At 39.9% G+C, this 25,231-nt stretch overlaps 1 protein-coding gene across 6 annotated transcripts; it reads right to left on the bottom strand.

Annotated features, from left to right (window-relative positions):
* Window positions 1-1,509: 1,509 nt before the first annotated feature.
* NADK (NAD kinase) lies at window positions 1,510-25,231 on the bottom strand. Of its 6 annotated transcripts, XM_054222561.1 has the most exons (14): window positions 25,086-25,223; window positions 21,366-21,517; window positions 20,807-20,885; window positions 19,461-19,674; window positions 14,840-14,923; window positions 10,347-10,476; window positions 9,701-9,809; window positions 9,382-9,467; window positions 8,992-9,094; window positions 7,996-8,147; window positions 7,389-7,488; window positions 6,594-6,751; window positions 5,769-5,851; window positions 1,510-4,734 (listed from the first exon to the last, which is right to left on the bottom strand). In XM_054222561.1, the coding sequence occupies exons 4-14, from the start codon at window positions 19,631-19,633 to the stop codon at window positions 4,587-4,589; spliced, it is 1,326 nt and encodes a 441-aa protein (XP_054078536.1). In that variant the 5' UTR covers window positions 19,634-19,674; window positions 20,807-20,885; window positions 21,366-21,517; window positions 25,086-25,223; the 3' UTR covers window positions 1,510-4,586. The 6 variants fall into 6 exon arrangements, with proteins under 6 accessions (XP_054078536.1, XP_054078534.1, XP_054078535.1 ...); XM_054222559.1 differs by lacking the exon at window positions 25,086-25,223 and having other exon boundaries at window positions 21,366-24,919; XM_054222560.1 differs by lacking the exons at window positions 20,807-20,885; window positions 21,366-21,517 and having other exon boundaries at window positions 25,086-25,231.

The following is a 25,231-nucleotide window of genomic DNA, read 5'->3' as shown; positions in this document are numbered from 1 at the left end:
CATGGATAATTATTTCTCCTACCAGCAGCATGAGTTCAGTGGGAAGCCTGTTTACAACCCGAGTAGGGAAGAGGCTGAACTGGATTTCACGCGTGCCGTGAATGTTGCTCTCACGTTCCTCTGCAGCTACAGCTTTAACTTGCAGGTCCCCGTACACCGCAAAAGTAGTTAAAATAGCTTATTGCAGCTTGTTAGGGAAATTTACAAGGACGATCTCAAAACTTGTGTTAAAAAATAAATAAATAAATATATTCTCATCCTAGTCTTCTAAACCCGAAAGAGATCTATTTCATAGAGAGCACAATGGAGGCGTGAAGAGTTAAAGGCCTATGGCCAGGCTGCGGACAGCTGACAGCATCAAGAGAAAGCACGAGGAGAGTCCCAGCTGACAACCGTGACTTCATTCCACAAGTCAAAATGTGACCATGAATTGTTGCTGAAACGGAGACACACAATCAAGCACATTCAGTTCTTTTCTAAAACAAGCAAACGGGCAGCTGGACCAGTAAGGGAAGACGCTGGTCGTGCTGTTGGCCTGTACTTGATCAAGATTAGCTGAAGAGAGTAGGCTTGCGCTGTGCTGCTTTTATCTTCATAGCAAGCAGATGGCAGAAACAATATCATTAGAAGGAAAAAAGTTATAATTACATTCAAACAGATCCCCCCAAAAGCAGAAATGTATTACGCCTTGGGGAATTAACCTTCCTATTTTCACAGAAAAATGTTCTTATTTCTGATATAAACTCTCTGAAAAGAATCACCTGTAAAACGAGGGTCCAGTCCTTGGCAGTGCCATTTCCCGGCTTTAAGCGTGGGCAATAGGGTGCCGCTGGCACACAAGTGCTGGGTTATTGTTTTGGCCACGGCCAGCAAGAGTTTGTCACTAGCCAGGCAGCAGGAGATGAAAACTCTTCCCAAGGTACCTTGTAAAGCAGGTGAACTCCATTTAGAGCAGCTCTATTACCTGCATAAGGTGTTTCCTCACATTTATCAACCATTTCAATGCATGAACTGTTGGGACAGGTTACACATTAATTATGAAATCATAAAAAGACTCTTAATCGTAATAATTAGCAACAAGTTTCATGGAAGAAGTGTTTAGAACTTGGTGACAATGTGCAAAAGCAAGGATAGAATGGGCATTTAAACTATTTTTTCCAATTTTAAACTTACTGAGTATAAAAATTATTTGAGATTATCTCAGATTATTGCCTTTATCTATTTCCTTCCTCATTTTTCTACTCTTGGGCCCTCAAAAGAAGTACTTAATGTAGCCCAGCTAGTTGTACAAAAGATTGGTTTCAACTTGCGCAGCAAATCCAGCTTTTATTTTGAAACTCTTGAGAAGTGATGGCATCGGATATGTACATTCAAAAAAGGTTTAGGTATATTTCTAGAAAACAGATGCTCCCGCCGCAGGAGACAACGTGCCAAAGCCCCACACTGGACATTTGCCTTCCAAGCAAGTAATTGTGTATGCCTAATTTTATATTCTCAACAGCCAAAATCCAACTTTACAAAAAGATTTTATTGAAAGGATTGAAAAATATTTGTTTTCAATAATATTTAAAACAAGTTTTCAAAGCATTAACAGTATGTAACATGATTTTTCCTCTTTTAAAAATTCAGTACACTGCTTTATTCCACACTACATCAGTTGTTAATAACTTCTTAAACTCTCTACTAGAGATAACTCTTTTTTAAAAAAAAAAAAAACCAAACAAACAAGAAATTAATTTCCAACCTTCTGTTTTGGCCCTTTGTAGACTGGAAAGGATTTGTTATATTATATTAGAAACGCTGCTCTTAATCAGCAAAACCCTACGTTATAGTACAGTTTCAGCAAGTCACTCTGAGTAAGCCACGTCGGCAAACGGAGCTTTTATTGCCAATACAACCCAGTCTGCGCTACAGCTCCTCTGGCTCAGCTGTGGCTTGCGCAGAAGTTACCCAGTTACGCAGTTAAATACGCCAAACTCGAGTGCTGTCTGAACCCCAGCAGTCTGCTTGCCAGTTGCTGGTTTGCAGAGTAAAGGCCTTAAAAAGGGACTTTGTACAATTCGATAAATTTGTAATGTATTAACACAGCTTGGGTTGTGTTTCGGTACAAAGCAGCTGGTACAATTCTAATCACTGCAGCTTTCTGAAGAAAACGCGAAGACTAAAGTCACCACGTGAGGCTCCTGTAGTCAGCGATGGCCGCGCTCTCCTCGGTGAGCAGCGAATCCGCGCGAGGCCGGCACCCAGCGGGAAGAGTTGGACAAGCAAAACTGCGGCAGCCTCAAAGCCAGTAACGCAGTCGCAGCGCGGGATTAACTGTAAAGACAACTCCTAATCTAGATCTAGTCTAGAGAAAGTCGTTAGGTAAGTTTTGACTACAGATTTCATGAACTATGCACTCTGAAAATTAAAGTTCGGCAATTTAGTCAATAATAGATTTACTATTATAAAAAGCATAAATAAAAAGTGCTGAATATAGTTTTATCTTTAAAAAAATACTAGATAAGGCTCATTAAATCATTTCACCTCTCCTCCGCAAAATGACTTCCCAGCGCGCCTCGTATTCTGCTTGTTTTCCACTTAACGAGACATTTCTACAGCCACTCTACCCTGTTCCTTTTCTCAATTATTGCATGTTTAAATAAAATAGTTTCAAAGCAAAAAAGTCAGACACTTCTACAGTTCAAAAAGTAAACAGTTATTAAATAACTGAATACTCCACCTAGGAAACCCGTAAGCAGCTTCAGAACAGTGATAAAACAATTACCGCAGATTCAAGTGAAAGATAAATCCCAAAAGCTATCTGGATATTCTCCAAGATATCACAAAATTTGGCTATTTAGACCAAATCAAACCAATATTCTATTTTACAAAATTTACAAACTGAGTATTAATTTATATTAACGCATTTTCATTGTGGTTTGTATCATTAGCCAAGAGTTTGCGTCTCTTTTATGGAAGAAGTGCTCTCACCTGGATTTAATAAAATTAGACGGACTAGGGCAGCGTCCCAAACGGAAGAGACGTTACTGAACCCAGCAGAGGACAGCCGGACAGGCAGAGTTCGGAAATTAATACATTTCCCTTTCCCACTTTGGACCACATAAACAACATCAGACAATCATGAAAAGTTCAGGAGAGCTTCTCGCTCCGCTCCCAAGGAAATCCCACCTTAGTCAGTAAAATAATTCCTCCACAGTATTATGCCATAGGCTTTAAATTTAGCAGATAATGTCCATTCTTTTAATGACCAATGCAGCAAGACTCTGAAAATGCTAAAGTTTGGATAGTATGATGATGAGACTGCACCACAGAGAACATAAATGTAAACATTATACTTGGGTTTGATATTTTTCAGTTTAAGTACAGTACAAACCCTTTTTTCCCAACTAGGTTTTTTTGTGGGTTTTTGTTTTTCTTTCATAAAAGCACATACAATAAAATATGTACACAGAGAAGTTAGAAACATCTGAAAGCATCTTAAAAAAAGTAAATACAAGACTTAGAATATCTTGAGTGTGCTGAAGGCACCGTTGCTGCTCTGCTGGGAATGAGTCCCTGGTTCAGCCGCCCGCCAGCGCAGTATCCCCTCCGCAGCGCTCAGCACCAAGAGCTGGAAGGTTCCTATGGAAGTCGAGGGCCGTCAGGGCCCAGGACAGGGGACTCTCTTGCTTCAGGCCAATAGTGGAACTAGACAAAAGAGTAGTAATTGAAGTCCAGATTCTTCTTGAACACTTGGAGCATATTATTTTTTTTTTTTTTAACTTTACAGTCTCTAACGCTACCATTTATTCCAGAGAATCAACAAAAAATAAGAAACCCCAACGCATTGATGATTCCAGACCAGCTCAGCTGCAGGAATGGAGATCCCTGCAACAACCACCTCAGCCCAGGCTAACGCTCCTCCTGCCATTTGTGGGTATTTCCACAGCGGTGGCAGCCAAGGGTCAAACACTGTTCAAATGGGCATAAGATATAAACATGTATAGGAAAAAAAATACTTTTTTTTTTTTTTTTACTAGTTCCATCTATTCATAAAAAACATTCTTCATGGGTATTACTCACAAGTAAGGAGAAAGTATTTTAAGCGCTGTCTTGCTGGGGAGCTGTTCTGTGTAAGACATATTGAAGCTAACGAAGAGGAGCTTTGTCTTTAAAGACAATTTCTCAGAGCTTTTATACGCATAGCAGTCTTAAATGGAATTATACCAAATTAAACAGACTATTGCGATGCCACTTTTCTATTGGGTATCTACATTCAGCCTACCACGTTATTGGTAAGTTATAGGTTACAATCAAATCTGCAGATGCGGTTGTCGATACCAATCAGAAATAACCCATTTTCAGATTGCTCATTTACAGGAAATTCAAATTGGATTACAACAATCAGAGCCTAATTTCTTCCATTCCTACTCTTGGTGGACAGGAAGTAGCACAATAATTTCCAGCCATCAGCAGATCAGACAGATATAATCGCTATATATGTCTGAGACGGTGACCGCACTTGTTAGCCAAAACCTTAACCCAGGCGTATAGAAGGGATACTGCCACGTTCCATTCCCATGAGTCTTGTTAGATGTAGACACTCAAAATTCTTCTTCTTCAACAGCAAAGTTATTTTGCTTCTTGCGAACATTCCAGTGTAAACACTCAGCCAAGCTTTCAAACCAGTCGCTCACAGGATCTCGGAAACAGATCGAAGGAAGGGGATAGCAAGAGGTAGTGATGCTAATACTGCAACAACACAGGAATATCCCGGTCAGTCAGGGGCAATGAATAACAATTTTTTTACAAAAATAAACTTCTCTTCACTAGCTGCCATAATGCTATGTGTGGTAAAACAGCGAGTTTCCATAACCAAGCACTAACCAAACCTGCCGGCTCATCTCAACAGAGCGAACGCAGCGCTGAACACTAACAGACACACTGCGGACAGCCGAGAGCACACCGAACCCCCCCAGGACATCCTGCAGTCTTTTGCTGGGCTTCACATCAACAGCACAGGGACAAAGGAAAAGGTAAGTCACCACCTTGGCCTTTGAGTTTCGAGTTTTGACTGTAAGCAACGGCACTAAGTCGTCTGGCATCTACCAAAGGGGCAGATCTCGTGGTTGAATCCTTGCTGCTCTCCTGGTCTACTCTATAGCTCCTTCAACCGCGGCGAAATACAAACAGTTCAAGATGGAGTGTCACGCCAGATAGGCATCCTCCTTCCTGGCAACTTGGACCAAGGGCAAAAAGAAGTCACCCTGAACAGCAAGTCTACCAGTCACACAGATGCCTTAAATCACCTCTCGTTAGGATAAGCCACCACATTTTGCACATTAAAACTTCACCCACTGCCCTCTGCTCACTCAAGGCCACAGCACTGCAAGCGACCGCAACCCCTAAGTCAACAGAGAATTAATGGCATTATTCAGAGGCGCGGCTTACATGTGTCGACTCCTGGTTTACAGCTTCTCAAACTAAGACCTATTAGTTAGATTTACAGAATTTTCTAAAGATATGTCTGTCTTCCTTGCCAAGCCTGCAATGTTTACCTGTCTTAACATTTGTCTTAACACTTCACTTGCTTTCATAGGAAGATCAAGTTCGAAATTAAATACTTTTAGCGCAGTTTATGCTGTAAGAGGTGTTAGGGTTTATAAAAGCTTGTTTCTTCCCTGCCAGTAACCCTTTTGACAGATGTTAGAGTGTGAGAGAAGTGCATGAATTAGTATTTTCTATACTTAAAAGAGAGATGCTACAATCAAAAAAAAATGCTTGACCTGTCTCCATGGCATATTTCCTGCCTCTTCCTTCCATCAAATGAAACCCATGCTGTATTCCTGGCATCCGGGGAGAGCATAATCTGAAAAAGACAAAAGAACTAAACTTCAGGACCAAAACCTAGTTTTCAAGAGCAAGGACAAACACCTCCTCCCTCTGAGTACAGAATTGACTCTTTGCAACTTGACAGCTGCACTGAAATGCATAATCTGTCCGTAACAACGGCGCAGAGCCCTTCTGAACGTCCTAGCTCTCTTCCAGCTGACGCAGGCTGGAGACTGCTAACAGATACAAGAAGCAGGAAGGGGTTCTTCCTTACACACGGGTATTTGTTAAAAATACACATTAACTAAGTCTGTTTTATATTCAGATATTACACACCTTTTTTTCTGCAAGACAGCATTAACAAAAAAATAATTAGTGAATTGCAGATAACTACCAATACAGTAAGCATTTGCAACATTTGTTGTTTTAGCCATGAAAGAAGAATTTTTCACTCCCTTAAAGACCACTGATTTACACCCACTTCAGCAGAAATTACATAAAATTTTATCAGTAGAATGCAAATGTACGTATTCCCATTTTAAAGAACATCACGCAACTACAATCCAGTGGGATGCAGTGGGAATTGTTCCGTTAGCGGGTATATCATTTTAAACAGAGATACATTCTTCAACCAGACTTGATCTGGTTCCTCCTACAAAGGAAGGAATGCAGGAGACACGCAGCGTTTCCTCACTTCTGCCTGGTCAGGTTCCACGGTTATTACACAGTTATTTCTAAGTTAAAAACTTAGAAAGAGAAATAAGGTGACAGAAACTAACCTTGAGTTCCACTCCAGCAGGAACAACAATAGGTCTGAAAGACAAGGAGTGAGGGCAGATGGGGGTGATCATTATTGCAGGAACGTTGGGATGAATCATAGAAGCTCCTGCTGCAGCTGCGTACGCAGTGCTGCCAGTCGGTGTGGAGACAATGACTCCTGGGAAAGGAGCAAAAATTTCAGCTGCATTAGCATTACAATCAACGCGGTATTTGGGAAGAGGAGGAAAAAATAGCACTGTTATGAAAATGAAGCAGAGAATGTATCAACTTGTATTTCACAGGAGAATTGCAGTCTAATACTCAAAAAGTCAGAAACTCTCTTCTAATCCTGGCACAGCACGTTTGTTCTATGGCTCCACGTCAGTTGCATAAACTTCTAGATCTCAGGTTACACAACTCTGTAACAGTGACGTTCCTTTTTTTAAGGGTAAGAGCTTTAAAGATGAACTTCTGGATTTCCTGAGTCGGGATCTCAGGCATTCAGCAAATTCCAGATATCCAAGCAAATTTTTCCTGAGCTATTTCTTGCCCTTAGCCTTAACGTATCACACCCAAAGGAACGACCTTCACTTGCCTTCACAAGTCCATAAACAAAGCTTACAACACTTCAACGCTTCGTTGTGGAACGCATTAGTTACCAGTGAATAAACACACCTATTTTTTGCACACCGATGTTTTCCATCACCAGCCAACTGAAACCTGAGATTTTGTTTCTATGTGAGAAAATCCTGCAGTAAAGCAGCAACGGTCTACACACGACCTGACAAGCAATTTAACTCGGGAAGCAGACTCACCATCTCCTTGCACTGTTGTTATCAGATGCCCATCCAGAAAGACATCTACGTTGGACAGGTAAGAAGAAGGACCACGATCCACCACAACTTCGTTTAGGACCTGCCACGACATCAAATATTACACGGCCCGCTCTTGCTGACTCGGCAATGTAATAAATGACAAGCCCAAAGACACCTTCCAGATCTTTGAAAAATTCCTGCTGATTTAGTACCTGCCAAATTAGACTCTCTTTCTAAGTGTCTTAGCAAGTTTCTAGATGGTTAAGAATTATTTCCAGAAGCTGGTTACTAACAGCATGCAGGGTTGTTCTCTTCACTTGTCAAAATCTTTGCAATATCCCATTCTAGAACCACTACTTCGTTTTCAAAATAGAAGGAAAATATTACTACAGGAAAGTACAATACTAGCACTTATGATTGCAGAAAGTAATGATGTGTGCCACTTCCTCATTCGTTAGTGCACAGTGTGAATTAGAGCAATGCGGATCAGTCCCACACTACCGGGCTAACGTAAGTAAACAAATAAAAAAGGGAAAGTTCTAATAAAACAAGTACAAAGCAATTTACAAACAGCATTTTAGTTCTTTTGCTTATTTTCACCTCTGACCTGATATTGCATAATTTGCTTCCCCACTTCTTTCTCTAGATTTGTAGACACTACTCCGTTTTCTTCTATACCATTTTGCACTGTCATTTTCTCTCTGTATTCTTTTACTACTTTCACTTTCAGTCTGCTTCGTAGAACAAGCGCTGCATTGCCTAGAAGTGAAATATAGGAGAAAGTACACAGAAATGATATGCTGATATAGTAAATAATCCCCTCTCATGACTAGCAAACTGTATGAAATGCCATCAGTCTATCGCCCGCGCTTTCAACGCTCCCAACTGCATTCACAAGATAACTGTCTACACTTGGTTAAAGCTCAAAACTAATTTTTAGTAGTAATGAGCAAAATTAAAGTCAAATTTGAACTCAGTCCTTCCTCCCTTTACTCATCACGTGAAAAGAAAATTTCAGTTTTTTATGGACACGCTGAAGATTGGGAAACTCTGTTAGGCTCAGGGGATCTTCACTAAGACAAAAGCTAAGCTTAAAGAAAATTAGTGCATTAGAAACACCTATTAAAAGACAACTTTAATCAACGTGATAATTCTAAACATCTTTTCAGGAATCTACTTTAGATGCAACTCAAATAACCTCATATTGAAGAAACAAGGTACTTCTTTCCTCAAATCTTTTATTTGCCTGACTTTGCAGTATTTCAGCACCGCGCTGCTCAGAGCAGCAGAACACCACAGGCTCCAGAGCTACGCGCTGTTTGTACATTTAGCTGGCATTTAACCCAAGTCCTGCATCATCTTTTACTTGTGTACTCCACGCAGGACAGTCATTCCTTAGCCATTTTCCTTCACAGAGTAGTACCGAAACCAGCAGTGAAGGGGCCAGTGCAATGCAACCCTTTTGTTAGTTTAGTATACATTTCTTGTGATTCAATCTCACGGGACAACCTGAACGAGTCGGTTAAGAAAATGTACTAGTCTTGGAAAAAGCTACAGAAAATGTAACAAACAGAAACACCACACCTTGTCCCCTTAAATTTACCTTCTATAACCTGAGTGACTTGGGACTGAAAATTCTCAAAATTAAATGGAGTAAGAAATCCAAGGGATCCCAGATGAAAAGCCATAACTGGAGGTACACTACCCTATCAATAAAGAAAAGAATTTAAAAGCTACTGAATAAGAGCAATTCATACTTCAACTAATTGCCTGTAAATATTTTGACTATTGATGTAACTTCAACTGTGCACAATACAAACAACACAGGACATACGTTATTTTCAGAAGGTATAGGGTAAAACAGGCTTGATAAAAAAACCAGAATGAACAGCAAAGGACAAATGCCAAACTCAATAACAAAGGAAAAACAAACAACCTTCAAATACTTCAAAAAGAAAAGAGGCTTTTAAGTCTATTTCCCACAGAGACCAACCTGGAAAAGTGAAGAAGCATAAAGTAAGGTCCCGTCTCCTCCCAAGCATATGATAAAGTCTATCTGATTGGAGATATCATCATAATCTAGAAGCAACATTGAAATACAGGCTTTGCATTAAGTTTTATCAACTGTCTTAATTTCCTAATATAAATTAAGCGCAGCATGCCAACATTTACTCAGAAATACAAAAAACCCACAACTAAGATGTGACAACTGTCTGCAAAAGACACATTAGTTTAACAAACAACCCAACGACTAAGGAAATCACACAAAAAATAAGCAAGAGACTTCAGCTTTCGAGAAATCACCACCATACCTTCTCTGAAGGTGCAAAATTTCTTCTTCACTGGTCCAAAGTTATCATCGTTAGCTATAGCAGGGTCTTCCAACACTTTTTTTTCGACATACACTATCATATTGTTCTCCTTAAGAGAGGTAAGATAAGCTCGTTAACCTCTTCAAACAACAACATATGTGACTCTCCTCATAATTTACATTAGTTTAAAACATATAAATAACACTTTACAGAAATAGTCCGCATCTGTTAGTTGTGGGGTTTATTTTTGTTGTGTGGTCTAACTCTAATGAGGATTTTGCAGCATGCACAGACCGTCTAATTAATTAAACTAAACTTTGGAATACAGATTACACGATACAGTAACATTGGTACCTTTGTTCAAGGCTTAAAGGATTAAGCTTTTTATATCCCATTCCCTGTAATTTAGAACTGCAAACAGAAGGAAGAAAAGTTTTTACTTTACTTTTTTTTTTAAGCTCTGTACTTAAAGTACTTAAGTATTGATCTTAAGCTCTGATTTTACTACTTCCAGTGGCAATGGGTGTAACAATTTGTTTGCACTACACAATTCTGCACGTTCCACGTTCAACAGAATCAGTAATGGAGAAGAGCTTAGATGTGAAATTTTTACTTATGGCAAAAACTGGAATTTACGTTTTATTACCTCAGTAAGATACACACAAAGCTCTTTAAATGGCTGCAGCAGACTGGCATCGCGGATCTTTTTAATAACGAGGACGCTCTTGGGAGGTTTGTTCCATGTCAACCGCTGGCTTGCTGGATCCTGAATGTGCCTAGAGAAGAGGGGGGGGTAAAAAAAAAAAAAGAAAAAAAAAAAAAGGACAACGTGACTACATTCTGCTTTGACAACATTCTGGCCTGTTAAGAATAAATCCTTCAGTATAATTACACGCGGTCCAAGAACAATAGAAAGAAGGATGCAATAGTTCGTGTTGTAGTGACGTTTTTCCCCCATGAAGCCAATCAATGCTTTACTTATTAAGACGGTAACAGAGCATTAAGGCGTCCGTTCTTGTAGCTGCTGCCACGCTAACGACATGTGCGCACAGGGACTTAACAGATCCACTACAAAAGCGCCTGGATCAACCAACTGACATCCTCCCTGGTGCTCCCAGCCATAATGCCTTCCTCTCTCTTAGTGCGCTCTCCTCTTAAGCTGACTCAAAATAAGGACAAATACCCAACTAGAGAATCAGAAAAAGCTACAGCATAATTTTTTTTCCAATCTAATACTGCAAATCAAACAGCTTGTCAATACCAATTTAAAAAATACTGCAATAATTCCAACCGAAATATTCTTTTTCTCTTTTAACAATGTTTCCTTCGGCACATTTTCACTGCCACCTGTAGACAGTTTTCTCAACACAGTTTGAAGCCTGCAGATACAGACACCAGTTCTAGAGTTTTTCTACTAACGCTGAACAACTCTATCACAAGGGAAGGGCAAATAATTAAGGTTCACACGGTCATCTGTACTAAATCCTCAAGATAGTCCTAACAACTATAAAAAAAACCCTATAGCACACCAACTCTATTCTGGGAAGGCTGCACTTGCAACTCTTATTAAAGCCTCATAAATAAAGAGCTTAAAGAGGGAGAGCTGCCCGTACCACGTCTACTCCAGGCAAACATTACAGATACGTAAGCACGTGTCATTTGTGTGCAAAACGTCTTTAAAACTCTAATCTGTATACTAACTTTATTTTAGTTTTGATCCCCAAACAAGTTTATCTGCTTAAAGCAGCATAACTAATACTCTAAATTTAAAAAAACAACCGACTTTAAAAAGCGTTTTCAAACTACTGCCTGCCTGTTGTCAGGACAGCATTCTAACGCTCAAGAACCTCAGAACTACAGACAAGTACACAAATAATTTCACAGCTTTCAAGAGCGTTCAGTAGCAGAACCCTCATGTTGCTCTAATACATTTAGTTGATTTCTGAATGCCCAGCTGTATTTTCCTTCTTCTTTTGTATCTACTCCTAAGCTACACAATTTCACCCTTGTAATTCGCATGTAACAAGCATCCCATCCTTTTCCATATGGTGCGCATATAATCCACAAAGCAAAGCAGATTACTACACACGCTGAACAAGCCAAATTTACAAAGAGATTTGGATTTAGCGCTTCAAGGGTTAAAATAAAACAGGCGACGATGCTGGAGGCGGAACAACCTGTTCATTTTACTTTCCAAAATGCCTACATCCTACATAGAAATACAGCAGAAACGACAGATTAACGAAGTAGTCTAATACCAGTAACGTTTACTAACAAAGAGTGCAGTCTCTCTCTAAATATTATTACATAGCCCAGAAGAATGCAAATATGCGGTTACACTCGGCACCACCTACAGGCTTCCAACATTACCTTATGGTTCATCTCATTGTATTTTACAGTCAAGAAATCATAGAACGGGGAGGCTGGAAGGCACCTCTGGGGAGAGCACAGCATAAGGGCACTCTGAAGACACCATTCTCAGTCTCAAATATCACCACACCTGAGAAAACGATGAATTTGGAAAGCTTCCTCTGACTTGACTAACCAAGCAATTGCTACACGGAAAATAAAATAAATAAAATAGGAAGACTTGCATTAACGTGTTTATTGCTGCCCAAAGGTTGCAAAGGAACTGAAGCTGAAGTTTTATATGCTATTTCCAATACAAATGGTGACTAAAATTAAATTCCTCAAATCTCAATACTATTAAGAAGTGAAAAAGCCCAACAATACACAGAGGAACCACCCCCAAAACCATTCCAAGGTGATCAGACTATCTTCTAAAGGTGGCACAGAACTAAAGATTGCAGCACTGCTTTTCACTTAATAAAGCTCCAGCTAATGGACTGCATTCAACCGAGAGACAGTCTGACTGTTTCAACTGTACTCACCAGTTCCACGTAGTTCTACTCAATGAAAGATTATTCATAACATGCTTTAAGATCTTCATGTTTCTTCCCAGGAGTCAGGCAAGTACAACAGCTCCAAGAAAAACAGCTGAGGCTTTTATCACTTATTAATAAACTGCTACCTCAAAAGAAAACGTTTTTCTCTGAATTCTTTTTCCCCCCAGTTAAATATTTGAATCAGCCCCAATAAAAAGTCGTGAGGCTTTGCAGAAAAATCCTGCATAAAATGTTTATTACAGATCTTCAGAGGCAAGATTTTGTAAGAAAAAATGCCATTTCAAGAAAAAGTTTAAAAACCTTGATCTCCCCTCTCCTCAGCACCACAAGCACCTCATTCTTTTTTCACTGAGTAGTCACTCAGTTCACCTGCTCATCTCACCGAGCAGCCTTCAGAAAGCAGGTTTTTCAACACAATCACCAACACTAGCACTCAGAGGCACCAAGACCTTCCCTAACTTATGCCTGTGCATAAAACCTAAAATTTTCTGTTAAAAAATTCTCTCCAGTTAAGAGTTTAACCATGTTACTGACTAAAAAGAAGAAAAACCCAAACAAAAAGATTTTGCCATTTTTTTTTTTTTTTTCCAGAAGCCACAACCAAAACCTTACATAAGAACAGTAATTTACAATCTGGTCTTCAAATAGTCCCTTCCTTCAGTGACCTGAGAGCACCCTTTACCCCCCAGCTCCTCCGAAAGCAAGCAGCCCTTTCCGCGTGCGGGGAGCGTGTCCTGCAGCCTCTCCTCAAGGGATCTGGACACCCTCATTATAAGGACCCAGCCGGCCCAGCCCCTGGGGTGGAGCGTGTTCACGGTCAGGTGGGTAAACACCAGCAAGCCGGGCTCCCAGGGCACCTGCCACACTCAGGCCACCAACTTGAGATGGGACAGAAGGAACGAGGAAGTTCAGAGCTACTCTACGCCGCAAGATTCCCACCGCACCTTCCGAGGAAAGGTTAGGATGCCACCAACCTGTTTTGAGGGAGACTACTACTATTCAGGCAAAGATTCAAGCGAATGAATACTTAAATACCTCATGTTTAGCTGAAAGAACAGTGAAATAAAACTTTTCAAAGGGACAAAAATAGGGACCGCTAACTTGGGTAATCTGTAGGACCCTGACATTCCTCGTTCGACAAAAGACACCAGTTTTTAAGTATATAATACATGGTGTAAAAAGCAACACTTTTATAACACCCAACCTACAAAATCAAAATCTTTATATGCCTGCTCAGCAGAAACCAACCCTTATTTTCACATTAAATTTATCAGTCTAAAAGCAAACTTGCCTCAATGATATTCATCCACTGAAAGCGCCATAGATGAAATACAGAAATTCAAACACACAATACCAAGCGAGGGAGAAGGCTTCCCTCAGGTTTCACAGCACACAGAACAATTTCTCCTCCTTTCCTTGTGCTGTCAATAAAAATTTGTGTTCCTCTATCGTGCAGAAACACTGCTCTTTACGTATTTCAAGTTGACAGAATAAACAGAATGCTACCAATAGCTGCTCTGTACCATTGGTTTGCCATCAGGGTGTTGAATACACGTGGCGAGTTTACTGCCGATTATGTTGGAAAGTCTTTATTATAGTTGCCATTGTTGACATCAAACCACGGATTGCAGATTATGCAAAACATGTCTAAACAAAACTTTAGTACTTCATACCATTCACACGCCCTGCTGTATTTTTATGTGAACTGCTTAGGGCTTTTTTTACAAAATAGATATACTGACCTGTGAAAAAACTAGTAGATAGTGGGCCTAAGAACACCACATGAATTAGTAACGTAAAATTAATTTCCCTTTATGTCTGTTACCACGTAGGAAGCATTCCAACCAGCAAAGCCACTATAAATTCATACAGAAAAATACTCATTATGTCCTATTATCCCCTTAGGAGAAAAAACCCCAATGGCATTCAAACCCATATTATACTGTTTAACACACAGCTCAAGCTAACACACATGTAATGGGTTTTACTTGAGAATACAGTAAATACAGTCCAGTCTCCTCTCGGACTGACTTTTTAATTGGTCAATGCATGATAAAAAAGTCAGGCCAATTTTGGCAATGCAGACCCCCCCCAAGCTGGCCAGCAAGCAACATGGAAACGTCTGAACATCAGGGAAATTGCAAACAATGCTGATTAGAGGGTGAAGAGTGGAAAAGCAAACATCATCTTCCACACAGAATAAGATAATACCGTTCATTTGACGAGTACTTACATAATCGTTTTAGGATTTTGCAGCATACAGGCCTTTGGTCCAAATGTGGTCACTGGGCATGGTCCATGCAAGGAGCGTGTCCTCCTAGATACATATCGAGAGAGAGAGACAGAAAAAAAAAAAATCAGTAAGTCAAAGAAATGTGATGACAAACTGGGTATAATTAGCTCCCCAACCACCAAAACCACTTCTTTGAGAAATTTGCGCTAGGCAATACCGGGCACAGTACATTTCTTAAACCTACACTTGTGGTTGGTTGACCAGCCAATGTAATTTTACACATATTAGCTATCACATTTCAAATCTAAAACTTAATTGCCGTACCTATTCCTTGAAAGTGATTTTAATCAAAGCCTCACTCACAGTTTATCTCCTCCACATGCCAAGTAATCACTTTCTAAATACTAACAACAGGCACATATTCTTCCTGTATTCATTTCAGCTTCGCTTTGCACAAAGGAAACATCACAGTCTCAAAGAAGATGTGGTCAAGTTTTCTCAAGTCGGTTCTGTGAATTTACAGGCTGGCTACAAAGAAGGTGGATTCTCCCTTTTTACAAGGAGTCGCATGGACAAGACGAGGGGTAATGGGTACAAGTCACTCCAGGGGAGATTGGACACAAGAAGATTTTTCACACTGAGAACAATCAGCCATTGGACTAATCTCCCCAGGGAGTGGTGGATTCCCCGTCATGGGTCACTTTTCAGATTTAGCTGGACAGGGTGCTGGGCCAGCTTGTCTAGGCCATGCTTTTGCCAAGAAAGATTGGCCCAGATGATCTTGGAGGTCCCTTCCCACCTGGGATTCTATGAGCCTACCAAGCCTTTACAATGAACTCTCCAACACCAAGGCAAGACCTTCAGATTTTTTTGCCCCAGTCAAGTCACAGTAATGGTGTCATTTGAACACTTTGTTGTTTAAATCTTTCCAGTTAATAAATTAATAAAATGCAAAACCTTCTATTCTAAGATATACAGAGAGGTCATTTTATTACATACTAGGTTAGGTCTCCTTAGTTTTTTGTTTTGTTTTCCCCCGCCCCCATTACCCACATTTGCCTTTTACAGATTACTTTCAAAACAGTTCCCTTTCCCTTCCATCACCTACAAACAAATAGAATCCAGGACTTTGCTAAAATACGCTACTTAAGCAGAGCTTTTACTAACCAAAAACAAGGTAATACAGAAATTTACAAACAGGAAATCACTACTGACGAAAATTACTGAAGACTGAAAAAATCTCCGTTTTTACTGCTGAGAAAGGGGTAATAATTCGATCACTTGAGCTGAGGAGTACCTATTAGGTTAATTTAATTTCTCGGAAGATGCATAGAAGATATCCCAGCTGCGCTTAAGGCAGGTGGAGACAACCAAGAGACAGAAAAAATGCTGTGTGAATAGGCAGGAAAAGATGCTATTTTTTTTTCATTTATTTATCTAATAAGAGCTTCTCTGAAGTGTAATTTACCCTCAAACTTAAATCCCACCCAGGACAGGATTACTCCTAGCTCTAGGATAAGATTATCAGGACCAAGTCAGAACCGTTCTGCCTCCTTCCCTCCCACCTCCTCCAGCAAAGCTGTAAATGGGAGTAAAACTTACCCAACTTACGTAACTGTTGAAACATTATGTAAATGTTATTAGAATTATTCCATTAAAAACAACGGGAAACATGCCTTTCCTGTGCTTAATTCAATTAACACAGGAACCGGTAACTAATCTATTGCTTGCCAGTAACAAATCATTACTGCACTGCCTTCTATTGTGTATATTATAAAGTAGCTCTGACCAGCCTGATGATTCACTCTTAATGCTAAAAAAACCCTCATAAATCTAATAAAAATCAAAACCAGATGACTGGTTAAAAAGATACGCTTAAGGAACAACAGCAACATCTTATCTGTTCCATGTCTAAGAAAATACGCTTGTGTAAGATTTGAATTCCAATAATGAAAACTAATATTTAGTTTCCTACATTGAACACACAGAAGTGATATTTGTTTTTCAAGTATTTTTTTTCCACTTATAAGTCCAGGCATGACTAATCCAATCAGATAAGATTATTACTAAATGTTTTATAAAGTTCACCTTATTTATATTAAAACAAAAAATGAGCAAGGATTGACTCATTAGAGATTGTGTGTGTACACCAATATGTGTAAAGGGAATGGCAAATCTCAATCTACTTGTGAACAACTACACTTGATATCGGGACAGCTGAAGAACACCCTGGCACCTAACACTGCCTCCTCTTCTTCCTATCCGCATCTGACCTTTGTGAGATTCAAACAAAGTTTTCTCCACAACCTCTAATTAATAACGGGTACACATTTTCGTTGAGATTTTACCTGGTTTGATTAGTTAGTGCTCCATCTACGCACTATTCAATCAAAAGAAGGTAAAACGAGTGAACGGAATTTAAAGTTGTTTGTAGCAAGACTGTCATTGCTAAGATTGAGCAGTGATGCACTGGAAATTATATGTCTTTTAGGAAAATATACTTGCCAGCTCAAAGCAGATAGGCAACAACTTCAATGTGAATACTGTATAGCAAGCCTGAGATCACTTTCTGACATTCTGCAAAATGCCTCGTGACAATTTGGCACTCAATTTAAGACAGCCAGTGAACGAATGCAGAGAATCTTAATGAAAAAAAAAAACCCATAAGTCTCATACACAATAACCCTAATTCAAACCCACAATGCGCAGGGTCTACAAAGATCACTTCTAGTTTAAAAAAAAAAAAAAAAAGTAGTTACTTAGCTAGAAGATAGTAATACACAAAAATTTAGACAACATGGTCTTTTACACAGGTTGACTGAAGTCTACGTTCTTAAAGGTATAAGTGGAGAAGGGAAAAAACACCAGTTTTACAGCATGACTTTAACATAAATTCTTATGTATTGACTATGACACACAACACAGTAGCTAGAACAGTGCAGTCAGAGAGCAGCCCTTTGAACATTTTCCAAGATCATTAAAGTACACTGACTTTCTGAACTAAATATGCAAATCAAGTATTTTCCTAACCTTTTAGCCTCTTCAGATAAAGGCTTTTATTATGCCTCCCTTCACCATAAAGCTTCCCCCTGCCATCTACAGCCTCACCCGTCTGTGCTCTGCCTCACAAGAGCTTTCCTACCAGCAAAGCAGGGACTGGACGAGAATTTCAGCTGATGAGAAACTCCTCCATGAGTCTGTCCGTGCTTTTATAGAGGGTCACAATGTATAAAAAAAAAAAAAAAAAAAAAAAAAGAAAGTTCTGCTCTGCTTCCCACAAGTTCAAGACACACTGCTACCACAGCACGCTCTTCACTATTTACAATGGGTCCAAAGATCACAAAATCAGAAGTTCTGTCCAGGCTGTCCACATGACAAGAGCCTTGCAACTAGATTAGAAATTTGGCTCAATGAAAAAAATGGGCGTTTCTCACTGCTGGGAAACAATTGGAAAGCACAAACTTACTTAGTGCTGCCTTGCATTACCACAAAACCTACAGCATTTGTAAAATTTTGCAGAAGCGTCTCTACTGTTTTGACAGCCAGGCCACAGGCAGATCACAGACCTGCTCTTACTCTGACCCCCACCTTTAACTTCCTGCCTTCACTTTCGACTTCACCTTTAGAAGTGCCTTTTAAGAATCCCTTAAAAGCAACTTGTGAGCAAGAGGTAAAGTTCTGCCTACTGATTAAAGATCGGGAACCAAGCACAAAACTCTTCCTTTCTTGCGACCTGAGCTATGAATTAACAGCTCAGTACAGATGCATTTGTATTTTATTTCTGGAAGGTACTTAAAACTTCTGAAGCTAAGTTGAAATATAACAAGTATCATAATACTCAAAGTTCACATCTACCCCAAAACCCTGGAAGTCAAGTACTTAGGCACAATGGGTTCCTCAAATTTGAAAATTAATATTTTTTTGTTTATCTGCTTAAAACGATAAACTTCTAAGTTTTTGTACTTTAAGAACTTCTAGCTGGAAATATAGACGTACTTTCTTAACTAACTATCTTACTAAGAAATAATTTCAATATGTGGCACTACAGATAGGAGTTTTACGTGCAGTTTGTCGTCAAAAAAAATAAAAAAAAAGGAACTGTAACATTTCACATAGCCATTTCTAAATGCAAACACTTTCTTGGGTCCAGACTCTGACCTACTCACTTCGGACCGCGTTTAAATGGCAAATACAAAGCAAGTGAGTAATGTGTTGCCTTGCTGAAGCTGTACATGGAGAAATAGAATGTTGCTGAAATACCTACAAAAAGCAGTTTAAGATCTCCCAAGAAACACTGAAACCGAAGTCAGGCCTCACAACCAGCCAGAGCCCATTTACACAAGTGCCGGTTTAAATACGGCCATCCACATGGCCACTTCAGAAAATCAGGCTCTTTTCACAGCATGGACCACAATAGGGTGGTTCAGTCATCATCTCCCTCTCTATTTATTACCACAAAACACTATTTTTATTTCTCTTCGTTATCACTTGTCACAGCTGCAAGACTACGGTCCTACAAAAAGAGGACAAAAAAATTAAAATCTATATAACTGGGGTTTTTTTTTAATTTTTTAAAATGTTTCTTAAAGGTAGCAATAATAAGAAGAACTAAGAGCCATACCGGAATTCTTTGGTGCTTCCCAGGGCTGGTGAAGCAGACAAACTTCGTGACTTAGCTCGCCCCCGGCTGGTATTGCTCCACTCCTCATCATCATGACACGTTGAGCAATGATAAGCAGAATCTGAGCTCACGTCAGCCTTACTCGTACACAGTTTTTCTCGATTCATCTCCATAATGGAAGTGAAGGAACCTCAGCGAGACAGAAATTCAATTCCTGTGGAAAAGCACCAGGAGAAAGGGGATAGGGAGGAAAGAGAAGAAAAATATTAGTATTAGCAAAGTAATTGTAAGTATTAAACGCACTTTTAAAGTGTGTAAACACAAATTTTATACACTTTGATAAACACTTCTCTAAAGAGCAATTGAGAAGTTCTTCAAGGTAATCAGAAGATACTGGAAGAAAAAATGACCAGAATTAAACACGTATGTTCCCAGATTTAGAAAAGGCTCAATACAAAGTTGCTTTAAGACCAACACAGATTCATGTCTCCAGTTATATACAGGATAAAATAAATTTATTTTAGATAGTGAAGAGGAAGAAAAGCCGTAAGTATTTGCCAAGGAATCAAGACTCAGGAAAATCTATCAAGTCTCCTATTAGGTGATACATATATTGAACAAATAAAAGTGGAATCCTCTAAGCCATAACAGAAAAAAAAATGAAATCTGTCAAAGAAAGCAAAAAAAATAATTAAACAGAGATAACCTTAATAAACTTCATCTCTTCACAAAAATTAGATTAATACCATGCCGAGAAGAGGAAAAAAAACAAGTTGGAGGACGATACCGCAGTTCTTAAATCATTTGTGACAAACTGGGGAGAGGGTCCAAAACAAACAAGAAGAAATAAGGACAAATGTGAAATATTTCACTTCCACGAATAATCAGGACAAATAAAAGATAAACAGCTGTCTAGACAGCAATTTTGCAGAAGTGAAAAAACAAAAACAAAACAAGACAACGAAAACCCCCCAATTAAACCCCAAAACCCAAACTTTAAATAACCATCCTTCCCCAAAAGTACTAGAAATCCTGTCTGTAAGTTCTCACCATTATTTGAGATGAGTAGAAGAAGCCTTATCACAACACAAATAGAAAGCAACTTTCAGTGTATGAATAAACACTAAACTATAAACAAATAGTATCTAAGATACTGAAGTCTAGAGGAACAGTACATTCCTCAATTGCTTTCAACACAGGGGAAAAATTTGGTTCATTAAAAATTTGCAGATGTTTTTAAAACAGTTTCATCACTTTGGCTGTGCTTCCCACTGTATCCCGTAAGAGAACGAACCATAACGTTATTGTAACCATTCAAATGGACTACGGCCCTGGAAAATACTCACAGAATTTGGCTGTTTAAAGTTACCGGAGGATGACAATGTCCACAATTTTACAAAGTATTGTGTTTCGCAGCATCCCAACCTTTAGATAACAAAAGCATCAATAAAATGAAGTTGTAATTTTAGAGTGAGCGCTGGCTCATTACTAAATTAGAGAGAACCACCACCTAAACAAATTAGAAAATACTTTTGCTCCTCCTGTAGATTAGGGTTATCCCAAGAGAACACCACTACGAAGAGGTACAATTACCGTCAGCAATTAATGATTTATAAGATTCTGTACTTGTAATGCTATCGTGTTTAGTTGTTGGCTACTTGTTGCTTAGTATCACCTGTGACCATGGCTTGGGAAAGAGTCATTTCAACACATTTATAATTTTTTACAACTAAAATCAGAAAAATATAACTCAATTTTTAGACAACTTTAAGCTCAATATAAATTTTGTGTCAGTTAGTTGATTAAGCACATAATTACTCTGATCTTGCAAGCACACATATAAAACACTGCAAAATCTGATTCGAACAACATAAATTATTTTTAATAGACTTTAATTTGCATTACCTCTTGTCACAACTTCATCAAGCTTCAGGAATACATCTGTCTGGTTGTTTCTCAACCAGCTACAGAAAACAAGTCATATATCTGAATTTCAGAAAAGGCGCGACTTAAAATGAGATATGCAGTATCTCTGACTGGAAAGGGTCTTTCAGCATCTGCGTGCGGACAAGGAAAGTTCTTACACTGTTTGTTCTTTAAATCATAACCTAAGCTAGCCCACCGTTGTTACTGCAGAGATCCGCGAGAGACTTGAACAAGCGTATCCCATGGGTTCCCTCCCCTGCCCCATGCAAACTGGATTCTGAATTAAGTCCTCCTTGTCAAATACAGAAAGAACTCAAAATTTTAAGTTCTGAATTTTAACAAAGAGGGCTTTATCCAATAGATTTAAGAATAATTTTTCAAAAAGCCATAAACTAAGTTAGAAAACTAGACACTCACTCACCATCTGTAGCTACTCACTCGTGTAATGCACTTATTAAAGGCCTATCATTCAATGTATCTCCAAAAAAAAAAATCTAATACCTTAATTTTTACTTTTAAATCTAAGGATTATTCTTTATAACTTGAAATCATTCTTGTGTTTGGTATATGTACTTCATAGAGTCCAAACAGGCTTCTCCAGCATCTTTATATATCTAGACTTCCACACACTTTACCATATTTCTGATTTTTAAGGAATTACAGATCTGTTTATATCTTTACTGGACTACCATTCTCTTAGCTAATACTAACCAAAACTATTGCAGTGAGTCAACGTTAATCCTTAGTATGCAGGAATACATTCCATTTTGTAGAATTAGCCAATAAAATTGCTGAAGATAATTATTCATCAACGGAGGAGACCAGCTACTCAAGAATAATCCAGACAGGAAAAAATACATTGGAGGAGGATGGTGGAAGAGAAAAAGCAGATGCCAACAGCCACTGTAACTGTGTTGTATTATCAAATTTAGAAACCAGGTATGTCCAAAAAGAAACCCTGTCCTCAAAGAAGTACCCTAGGAAATCACACAAAATAGCTGTTTTTACCTATATCGCTATTTAGCTCTCAATATGCACTGCTGCTAAACTATTTCAGAAGCATTGAGAGTGAAAATCAACAGTGAGCACTCTCTCACCTCCCCAACAGCATATTTCTCAAAGATATTCCTATATCCACATACACATATCTGCACTATGCCTCCACTCTCAAAAGTCAGTATTAGAAATAACCATGTCTTTAAAATCTGTCCTGCAAAACGGGCACACACAAAAATTTGACAAGCCCAGGTAGTTAACAGTACATCATCTTCCTTTGCTTTCCCATCACATAGGTTATCGTCTCCTCGTTCTTTTTTATACAAACACTGAAGAGCTTGATCTGGGCCTAGGAAAACAAAAATCACAGCAGCAGTTAACAAACTGTGGAAATGGAACGTAAGTGAAAGTAGTATATGGAGAATTAGTTTTCTCGGTAACTTAACAGTTGATACATGTGCATCCTATTCCACAGCATCACCCTTAATGGAGGGGTGCCGAGAGACCAATAATTTATATGGTAAGCAATAAATAAGGTGTGTTTCCATGTGACTTTGTTTCAAGTGTCTTCACCTGACAGATGCTGCCAATAAAGAAAATCAGATTAGCACAAAACTAGAAGTAAGAAGGTGTACAGACCTACTAAATACAGCTTAAGAACCTGATATTCCTTCCATGTAACACTTTCCAATTCAGGATGTTTTAACTACAGCTTAAACCACGTACTGTTTAATTAACATTCCCTCACAAGACCTTTATTAAATAAGCAGACTTGACATAAGGACAAAACTATCACTGAACAGCCTCCAGGATTGGATCCAAAAACTTTAAGCACACGTCAACAAACTAACGAAAAGGCTGCTCTGGTCTAAGTCATGTCCAAAATAAAAAAAAAGAAAGTTACAAAAAAGTCAAAAAAATGTATTTAGATGTTCGGTATTACAGAATGAAGGACAAATGAGAAAGTGTTAACGTTTAATATTAAACTTCTGTGATGGTGACAGGAACTAGCCAGTTGAGTCACCTCTCGTGTATCCAACCTTTTACTGTAGTTTACCACCTTCAACTTCTCTGTCATTATAAATGAATGCTCCCACGAGCCAGAACTTCACAGAGGGTTCATCAAACCATCTTTATATAGAAGGACACAACACCATAACACCCCCAAAGCTTTGCCACACTGCTCAGACTAATATTAAGAAATCACACTCCAGGTTGACTGTGAGTGCTAGTTACAAAGGAAGTCTGAAACACTTCTACCAAACTTTCATATACGTGTAACCCGCACCCAGGTGGCCAAGTAAGAGTTACGTGCACTCACATCTCAAAAAGCCATCTTCTCCATTGTTTGATCGCACTGAAGAGCGTACAAAGAAATATGGTCCTTCGATGCAAGCAGCTACACAAGGAGCATAAGGCTGCAAATCATCAAGCCATTTAATTTTTTTTTTTTAATTAGCATGCTTGTAAGCTGTTATTTGGTAACAAACTCTTCCTGTCAAATGCACTGCACTAAATCATCACGATCAGAGGATCGCTACAGGGTCCTTCCTGACCAAATAGTCACACTACCTTTAATAAGCCTTCAAGACTGCAGCATTTCTACCAATTTCTTAGAAATTGCATCAGCCATTCAAAACTCATTTTATATCTTATTATCAACCTTATATTAGGGCACAAGAGGACAGCGTTATATCCCAAAACAGTACCACTTGCCCCACTGCCACAGACCCGTGTTTGCTGAATCACTTAATTCTGTGGAGAATTTTTTTTTATTATTATATTTTGCTAAAGAAAGCACTCCAAGAGAGGTTACACGCACACAACTCCATCCCTAAGGCACTACACCCCCTCTCATCCAAGAAGGAAGGAACAACTGTATCAGGCAGACAAAACTTTCTTTTTAGTTTAGTTCAGAACTTCATATTCTAGCGTGCCCGAAGGAAAAAAAAATAATTCATGTTGGACTGTAGCGGTCTGACAGCAGTTAGAAGCGTGTTTTTTCATTACATACTCAAACCGCTATTTCTACTAAAAACCAGAGAGCATGACTATCACGTGTTAAATACCCAGCGAAAACAAGTCCATTTGTTAACCCTCCCGCTTCAGAAAGGTTTTGTATACATTGCGTATATATTTCATTATTTCCTTTGTATTATTTTATTATTAATATTTCATTAAAGCAGTTTAGTTCCTTCGTAACCCCTAAGTCTCTCTCTCTCCCTGGACAGAGCCTCCGTGGCTGGTCTCAGCGGCCAGCCCGGCCCAAACCGCGACAGCCACCGCACTCACCCGCACCACCACGGAACGGGCAATAACACCCCAAAAACCCCGCCGCCACCCCTCCGCCCAGACACGCGGAGCTTCCCCGGGCGAGGCACACCCTCGGTGCGCGGCCGGCAGACCGACGGCGGGCCACATCCAGCGCTTTCACTCGTTATCCCTTCGGGACGCTCTCCTCCCTCAGGGCTCCCCGCCGCCGGCGTCACCCGTCCCGCTGAGGAGCCCTCCCGGCTCCGCGGGAAACCCGCGGAAGGACCGACAGCCGCCGGGCCGGGCCGGGCCGCCCCGAGGGACCGGCCCCCGCGGCTCCGGCCCGGGCAGGGCCGCCCCCCCGCGGGGACACCGGCACCGGGAGGGCCGCTGGGCCCGGCCGAGCTTCTCCCCTTCGGCCCGGCCGCCCTCCCGCCGCCCAGGACTCACCGCGCCCCGCGGCTGCTCCCCCTTCAGAGCCCGGCGCGTCGGCCCCGGCGGGGGTGGTGGCGGCGGCGGCAGCGGCCGCTGGCGGGCAGTGAGCGGGGACGGCGGACCCCGCGCGCCTCCATCCTCCTCTCCCCGCCTCCTCGGCG

Source organism: Rissa tridactyla, chromosome 16 (assembly GCF_028500815.1).
Source record: "Rissa tridactyla isolate bRisTri1 chromosome 16, bRisTri1.patW.cur.20221130, whole genome shotgun sequence".
Classification (NCBI taxonomy): domain Eukaryota; kingdom Metazoa; phylum Chordata; class Aves; order Charadriiformes; family Laridae; genus Rissa; species Rissa tridactyla.
The sequence above is the reverse complement of the archived record's forward strand: the minus strand, read 5'-3'. Positions and strand labels throughout refer to the sequence as shown.

Coding starts and splice junctions, on each gene's coding strand:
- NADK (XM_054222560.1), bottom strand. CDS start 19,633: ATGGAGATGAATCGAGAAAAACTGTGTACGAGTAAGGCTGACGTGAGC. Junction 10,477..14,839: donor CAAAATCCTAAAACGATTAT/GTAAGTACTCGT, acceptor CCTCTTCTCTAG/GCACATTCAGGATCCAGCAA. Junction 9,810..10,346: donor TTTGTGTGTATCTTACTGAG/GTAATAAAACGT, acceptor ACCTCTCTTAAG/GAGAACAATATGATAGTGTA.